This window comes from Hevea brasiliensis, chromosome 15, assembly GCF_030052815.1.
Source record: "Hevea brasiliensis isolate MT/VB/25A 57/8 chromosome 15, ASM3005281v1, whole genome shotgun sequence".
NCBI classification, from domain to species: Eukaryota; Viridiplantae; Streptophyta; class Magnoliopsida; order Malpighiales; family Euphorbiaceae; genus Hevea; species Hevea brasiliensis.
In genome coordinates, this window is record NC_079507.1 from 50205971 (window position 1) to 50214864 (window position 8894).

Consider the following 8894-nt stretch of genomic DNA (forward strand, 5'->3'; position numbering starts at 1 on the left):
TAGTTTGCCATATGGCATTCAAAGAAAATGACACAAGGAGTATTTAAAAGTTTCCACTCTCACCCTTTTTATGTATTCAACAAATTTTAATTTACATTAATTTATTTTTTTATAATTTTTATATGAATATGCATTTAATAGAGACATATCATTTATAGAGAGATACCAAGTGACAATTTATTTATAAAATCTAATTTTTTTTATTTTTTTTATTTTTTATTAATTAATTAGTCAAATACTTTAAATTATGAATAAGTTATTGATTTTCAAATTATTTATATATAAGTTATAAATTATTTAATAATTATCCTTTAATTTTATAATAAGTCTAAATTACAATATATTAAGATATATTTATTCCATATATTTATAATTTTATACAATATATACATATAATTTTGTTTTTTTTTTCTTTTGCTTTATGCTTTTTAGATTATTAAAATTATTTTTTAAAATATTATTAATATTATTAAATAAAGATAATATTTAAATATATTATATTTCTTTAATATATTAAGAAAATATAAGAAATAATAATTTTTTGAAGTAATCATATGATTTAATCAAAATGAAATTATTCAATATTTTTAATCAAAAATTCTAATATATTGCCATATTTGTATTATTTTTATTATAAAAATCTCCATTAAAAAATTTGAGACATAAAGGTTTAGTCTACGTAAAAGTAATAAAAATAAAATATATAGTAATTAATAATAAATATAAAATTATTTTATTTTTATATATTAAAATTAAAATATATAAATTAAAATCATTTATTTATATTTTAAAATTATTATTAGCCAGTGTTGAAAGCACGTGCAATTTCCTATCATATATATAAAGTATGGTTTTACCAAAGTTTTGAGACATGGGATTTTCTATGAAAATATTTTTTTTTCAATGTTGTCATATGGCATTCTGTGTGAAAAAAAATAGTATGCTAATTAATAAAGAAATTAAAATGCTAATTAATGATTATTTAACTAGTAGTAGTAAATGCATAATTTAAATCATTAAGGCCAATATTTATTTTTATAATTTGCTGATATATTTATTATGATTCTCATAAAAATAATATCTATATGAAATAAAGAAGTAAATTTATTTATTTTATTATTATAATTATATTTATTCAATAAAAATATATAAATCCTATTTATAATAATAGAGATAATTATAGATATAATTGTAGCCAATTAACTTGGCTTTTAACTTCAATGCTATTAATACCTATTAACATATATTCTACATGCCTAAACCTTATATAATACAAACATATATCTTTTTTTCATTTTTTTCTTTTTCATATTGTCATTATACTTTTCATATTATTAGTATTTTTTTATAATAATATTAAAAATAATAATAAAGCTAATGTTTAAACATTTTTTAGTATATTAAAAGGATATAATTTTTTTATATTTTAAAATGATGATATGATTTAACAAATTTCAAATTATTCTATATTTTTAATATATATTTTTATTTTTATAAAAATTATTTTTTATTTTTATAATATTATAAAATCCTTATTAAAAAAATTGTAGAATAAAAAGTTTAATCTACATAAAAATTAATATAAATAAAAATGGACTAACTAACAAAAATTTAATTAAATATTATTTTAATTTTTATATTAAAATTAAAATTATTTATATATTATTTACATATTAAAATTATCAATAGTTACTTACAGAGTACTACAATTCCCTAAAAGAGTGAGTATGACTTTTAATTTCCATGATACTATCCAATGTCATTTTGTATGAATAATGAGTGTTTAGTTATCATTATTATTGTTATTAATATCTTATTTTTTATGATATAAATGATTTTTTTTTTTAATAATTGATTGTCAAAATTAAAAACGTTTTATGATTAAATGTGTTATTTAAAAATTTATTGCATAGCTTTCTTTAAAAAAAATATTATGCAAAAATATATTATGTTAATTAAACATTTATTTTTAGATTTTATTTCTAATTAATTAAATATCTTTCTTTTTTATTAAAAATTTAATTATTATAATTTACTTTATATTGATTAAATAATAAATCCATGCCTTATATCATTGTTGCCATTTCAAACATCCTTTGACTTTTGGAGAAAATTTTGCATCATTATTATAATATTATCTCCTTAAATAATTTTTATTAAACTTATTTGCATATAATTAATATACATAATATTATATAAATAATCCCATATTATTTCACTCAAAAATTTTATTTAATTACTTATTTTAATCTAAAAATTTTTAAATAAACTTTAAATATGAAAATCAGAAAATAACAAAATGTATTAATTAATAGTATCACATTTAAATATTTAACTCTTAAAATTTTAATAATCAATTTTAATTATAAAAATAAAAAACAATAAAACTTGTTGATTGATAGTATCATAATTAAAATAAAATAATTTTATTTTTTAAATAAAAGTACTTTTTTGGTTTTATTTTACTTTTTATTTATATATATTTTTTAATTATTTGATATATTAATGTAAATTTATATAATAATTATTTTATTAATATTTTATATATGCCTTTTAATAATTTATGTAATTTTAAATATATGTTTTTCTATTATAATTGGTTAATAATAATTTTAAATATAAATATATTGAAATTTAAATATTAAAAAATTAGTAAATGTACATGCAAAGCAGAGCATTTAAGATATATATATATATATATATATATATATATATATATATATATATATATATATATATATATATTGAGGCCAATTGGATGAAAAATATGAAACTGTTAACATTTTTCACCATTGTATCCAAAGGATTAAATTGATTTCAGAAAAGTTATTTATAAATTACAATATAGTTTCTGAAATTTTATTTAATTAATAAAATAGTCAATTATTTTAAATTTTTTATGTAAATAATTTTTAATTATTATATAAAATGTATTTATTAAATGAAATATATCTTATATTTATTTTTAATTGAAATTCTATAAAAAAAATATTTTTTTATTGAAATTAACTTATTTTTTTTATCAAACAAAATAAATATTTGTATAAAAACAAACCTCTTTGTCATAATTGATTTTCATTTGTGCCTATTGAACTTCTTTTTAAGCAAAATCTACTAATTTGATTCAATTTGAAATCAAAAACTGATTTTGAATCGAACTAAATCAATTTATTTGACTCTGTTTAAAATCAAAATTTTTAAATAAAATGAAAAAAAAAATCAGTCATTGAATTTATTAAAATTGAAATCAAATCAAAATCAAAAAAAAAAAAAAACAAGAAAAAAGACTTTACAGTTCATATTAAGAATCAACCCGCGGGTCACCTCTATTCTAGCTTATTACAATGTATAAGCTATTAACTTATTTTATTGTCTCGCCAGTTACTTTTCCAAATATGAATATGAATGTTATTTTTCCTGTAAGCAATTATTGCAAATGTGGCTTTGAATTTGAAGATGCTTTGTTGCTGTTTTTTCAATTTAGAGAGGTTTTTGTTTACAACTTATTTTAATAGGATAAGGGATTGAAAAAGAAAAGAATAAGACGATTACCTCCAAGCCTTGTAGTTATTTTAGAAAGTGTTTTGTATTTTTTACATTTTATGTTTTTATATATAGATTTATTTGGCTTGATTAAAAAAATAATTATATTACTTTCAATCAATAAAAATATTTTTTAGTATACAATTTTAATAAAAAATAAATATACAATATATTTTAGTTAATAAATAAATAATATTTAATTATAAAGTTTATAATAATAAACTATTTTATTAATTAAATAAAATTTTAGAGATATTATAATTTATTACCAACTTTTTTAATTTAATTTAGTTATTTAGATATAATCATAATATTAAAGGTTTAATATTTTTTATTTGATATTAAAAAAAATAATTATAATTATTAATTCATATTAAAGTTTAGTATTTTTCATAATCTTTTGAAATGCAAAACTTTATTGCATCACAAGGCTGCAATGGCATCAAGACGAGAGCAGAGCTTAAGGAAAAATTAGTCACCCAAATTACAAGGCAAAGAATCCCGAGGAAGCAATTTGGCTACACAGGCCACAGCTTTGTTCTATATATTTCTATATTATGAGCCCATGATCAGTTAGAACAAACAACAGTTGCTCGAAAAAATAATAATAAAAAATTAAACAACAGACAATGACAAAGGCCACCATAGCCCATAGGTAAGCATTAAGCAGTTTCCAAACCTTGGAAGTATCTACCCAAAACACTTCGTAAGTTGTAAGGTTTCCTCCCATCAAAAAAACAAGTGTAAGCTTTCCTACTTAGTCCTAGAAATCAGAATCACCATAGCCATGGCTGTGAAACCCAGCAATCAAGATGCATCACCTGCTTTTGTAGAAACAGTAGAGGAAATCATGAAACTCTACCGATCACTGCCTTCAAGACCCTCCATTGAAGAAGTTGAAGCCGCCATGTCTGTGATTGAGACTGTCAACGGTGAAGAGAAACAGAGGCTTGAGGAAATATCAAAGCAAGACTGTCCTCGAGACGTCCCTGAGGAGCTCTTCTCTGTTCTGCAACAGTTCAGGAGGACCATGGTGGAATTTCAAAGCAATGAACAGCGGAAGGAGGCATTTCACTTGGTTGAAGTTGATAAGATGTTTGGGACATTTGATGGTTTGATACAAAGAGCTTCCTTGTTGGTTTCTGGAGATACCCAGAAAGAAGAAGTGGTTGCTTTCTCTGACTCTGATGAGAAAATTGGGAGAGAAAGTTTGGTTAATGAAGAAAATTTGATCAATAGAAGGGAAGATGGAGAACTAGAGAAAGATGGCTTCAAGGGTTTGGTGAAAAGTTCTTCCACCAAGGCAACTTTCTTTTCAGGTAAGTATGAATTAGTTTTTAGGTTTGTTTAATTGAAGATTGTTCATATACTTGGAGATTATAAAATCTTGGCAATTCAGAAATTTTATGTAAATCACTTGTTCTTGACATACTTACATGTTCATGACATTTAAAATTGCAGAACAAAGTTCAACTTACATTGAATTCAATTTGAGATTAAAGGTAGAAAGTGTTTGTTGTTTGTTTCAATCCATATCTTTAATTGGTAAAATTGATGATTAGACCCTATTTTAGTGTAATTATTAAAAGGCTACTGAACTAAAACATGGGAAAGAAGATAGAACACTTAGAATTTGTTTGATTTAAAGGTTATTGACTAATTTCCTGCATATTAATAAGATCTTTCTGAATTGAATATCTCTTTAATTCTCTGAAATTGGATAGATTTTCTTTGAATTAAATTTTTTGCTGTTTATGGCCTCCTTGAAGTTTCTTTAATGTCTGAATGCAACAATGGTAGGAGAGATAGAAAGAGGGGGGAATCTTGAGAAAGAATATATATATTTTCCTTACATTTTGTTCAGTTAAGATGGTATTATGAATTCTTTCATTAAGGTTGTGACATGGGACAGTTTTGTTATTCCTTCACTCTATGGACGTGATTTTGGTGTATTTCTAGGTGAAGGTGAACCTGAGAAATTGAGTCTAATGATGGTGGCAGCTATCATAGAAAACTCTGCAAAAACTGAAGCTTTAGTTCTTGATCTCAAAGGCAAGTTGATGGATGGAATTGAGTGGCTTCCTTTCTCAATTGGGAAATTGTCATTTGTTACTGAGCTGGACTTATCTGAAAACCGAATCATGGCACTTCCATCAACCTTTGGTAGTCTCAAAGCCTTAACAAAGCTTGATATCCACTCAAATCAGATAATAAATCTTCCTGATTCATTTGGGGAGCTAATTAGCCTGATGGATCTCGATCTGCATGCAAATAGATTAAAGTCACTGCCATCTTCTTTTGGGAAGTTGTCGAACCTCATAAATCTTGATTTGAGCTCCAATCAGTTCACTCATTTGCCAGAGACCATCGGGGATTTGACTGGCTTGAAGATGTTGAATGTAGAAACAAATGAACTAGAGGAGATCCCATACACAATTGGAAACTGCTTGTCACTCATGGAGCTGAGATTAGATTTCAATCAGCTCAAAGCTCTTCCTGAGGCTATTGGAAAAGTTGAAAGCTTAGAGATTCTTACTCTTCATTACAATAGAATTAGAGGGTTGCCAACAACAATGGGTAACCTTGTCAATTTGAGGGAACTTGATGTTGGCTTCAATGAGCTTGAATCTATACCCGAAAACGTTTGTTTTGCAATACGTCTTAAGAAATTGATTGTGGCAAACAACTTTGCAGACTTGAGAGAATTGCCACGATCCATCGGAAATCTTGAGATGCTTGAAGAGTTGGATATAAGTGATGATCAGATAAGAGTCTTACCAGATTCTTTCAGGTTTTTGTCAAAATTGAGGGTTTTTCGTGCTGATGAGACTCCTTTGGAAGTTCCACCAAGACAAGTAGCTAAATTGGGTGCTCAGGTAATGCTTGTTTGCAATTTGTTTCTAGTTTATTATTTGTTAGGATCTTGCTTGTTTCCCAGTTTGAGACTAACTTTAACTTGCTCACCAATTTATTCATCAGGCTGTTGTTCAGTTCATGGCTGACCTTGTTGCCAAGAGAGACACTAAATCTCAACCATCAAAGAAGAAGAAGAAGGGATTTTGGTACACAGTCTGCTCAATCTTCTGGCCATTCAGGAGGAATTCCCAATAATTTTTCATCGATTCGAGCTTCATGTGCATAAGTTGAAACGTTTGTTCCTTTATCAACTACTTTTTCTATCCTAAGGTTTCTTCTTGTATCATTCCTTCAGATCCCAGAATTGCCATATCTGGTTTTCTCAGCTGAATTGTAATAAGAAACATTATGACACATTCCATGTGATGCAAAATACTTGCTAGTTTATGCAACCATTTTGTGTATATGAAATGCTTATAAAATGATAATTTCTATTCATCAATATATATTGTGTTCGAGATACTGTAGAAAGTTAAAGAGTTCAAATCCTAATAAGTTTCTGATTTACTAGGGGAAAAAAGGAAGACTATTCCTTGATAAAACACTTGTGCTGCTTGATTGCAGGCCTCAAATCTTGAAATTTGCTATGAAATGAGTTTCAATGGAACCGCAGCTTTTTATTTACTTGTGTTCATACGTGCCATGAAGTTCTATATTGACTCAATAAAATTATTCATAATATGGTTTTTTTTTAATTGATTAAAAATATACACACGGATCAAAATAATGGTAATTTTGTCAAAACATATTAAGTTTTATATTCTCACACAAAACCGTTGTTCACAACTGATGTGGAATCCCAAAAGATCAATTCAATCACTCGGAAGCAAATAGAGACCCATCGAATATACTCAAATTTACTTTTTTTTAATTGATTAAAAACACACGCACATACACAGAACAGGAAGGCACATACCCTTTAACAAAACGATGATAATTTTGTCAATTCATGCTAAATCTTATATTTCATACACACGCTCCCTACAACCAATATGAGATCCGAAGTAATTCATAATATGTTAGGCATGTTAAATAATAATTTTTAATTTTTCAGGACTTTTTAGGATTATTTTGTCTTGATAAGGTGTTCATGGTTTGAATTGAATGATTAGGAATAGATATTTCTAGCCAAAAAATCTATAAATATTTCAAACCAAGGGAGCTAAAAAAATTCAGACCAATGTATTTGGCCTCTGTTTGGATAATCAGGTTGACTAGTTTAAGCCCTAAACTAAATTTCACTCTCTCAAATCTCTTCATGTTCACATGTTAAGTTTTCCTTGCTTTTTTAATTTTTAATAAAATTTATTGCTTAAATAAAGAAACCTCTTTCCCAAGTGTTAATTGCTCTTTATTAATTAGAATAAAGAGAGTAATTAATAAAGTAAAAAATTTAAATTTTCATAATAATAACTTATGAATTTTACTTCAATATTATTAAAATGATCTCTAAAGCTGTGAGAATTGAATTGAATAAAATCAACCATAAAAATAATAAGAAGATTTATAACAAATAAGATTAGCCTATTTTATAAGAATGAAAGTTTTCTTTTCTTATATCAAAGAAATGTGATCTTAAAAATAAAAAAATTTTATTTTAATATGCATAAGATCATTCAAAAATATTTTTAATTATAAATAAAAAATCATAGTATTTTATGTAAATAATATTAAAATAATTCATGGTTTGTTAGGAATATTGACTCTAATCAAATTTCACACTTTAAAATGAATGGAATTTGGTATGCTACAAGCTGGTAAGTCATGAGATTGGAGTCAGCATTTTTATCCCTTTATATATATATATATTATATTGGATGAGTTTATCCCCATACAAACTTAGTTTTCCCATAAATTATACTAATAAATATTTAGTCCTTGAAAATTATCTTAAGGACTCGACTTCCAATTTTATATTATCATTTTGGACTATAGCATGAGGTCATTTTTCAAATATTTTATATAAAAAATTAGTAAAAAAATCTCCATTATTGAGATAATATTTATATAAAATAAGAATAAAATATAGAATTTTTTTATATATAATTTAACAATTCATTAATAAAAAATCATACTATAATTACAATATAATTGAAAATTACTAATTGAAAATCGAACCAAGCCTACTCTTACCGAAATAATTGAATTTCATCAGTTCGATTTGGTTATTTAACTATAATTAAATAATACACACCCCTAAGTTCCATTTATAGAAAATCGTTACCTATGTCTGAAAATTCAAAATTTTCAACTAAAAGAAATCAAAGGTTTATGTTATATTTAGTACTGCTAGATAGTTTAGAACTGGACACAATATTAGGAAAAGAATTTCAAATCTATTTCTAATAGACATAAATTTCAGGAGATAAACTCGAATCTATTCCAAACGAACAAAAATATGAAATTTTATTAAAAAAAAAAATCAATTTAGGGAT

At 24.4% G+C, this 8894-nt stretch overlaps 1 protein-coding gene across 1 annotated transcript; it reads left to right on the forward strand.

The window, feature by feature from the left end:
• The first annotated feature begins 4167 nt into the window (after positions 1-4167).
• Positions 4168-6903, forward strand: LOC110657432 (plant intracellular Ras-group-related LRR protein 5). The gene is made up of 3 exons (XM_021814637.2): positions 4168-4862; positions 5503-6419; positions 6523-6903. The coding sequence occupies exons 1-3, from the start codon at positions 4331-4333 to the stop codon at positions 6652-6654; spliced, it is 1581 nt and encodes a 526-aa protein (XP_021670329.2). The 5' UTR covers positions 4168-4330; the 3' UTR covers positions 6655-6903.
• The last annotated feature ends 1991 nt before the right edge of the window (positions 6904-8894 follow it).

Excerpts from the sequence above, each read along its gene's own strand:
- LOC110657432 (XM_021814637.2), top strand. The coding sequence starts at position 4,331 with ATGGCTGTGAAACCCAGCAATCAAGATGCATCACCTGCTTTTGTAGAA. Across the intron at positions 4,863-5,502 it reads CAAGGCAACTTTCTTTTCAG|GTGAAGGTGAACCTGAGAAA; the intron begins GTAAGTATGAAT and ends GTGTATTTCTAG. Across the intron at positions 6,420-6,522 it reads TAGCTAAATTGGGTGCTCAG|GCTGTTGTTCAGTTCATGGC; the intron begins GTAATGCTTGTT and ends TTTATTCATCAG.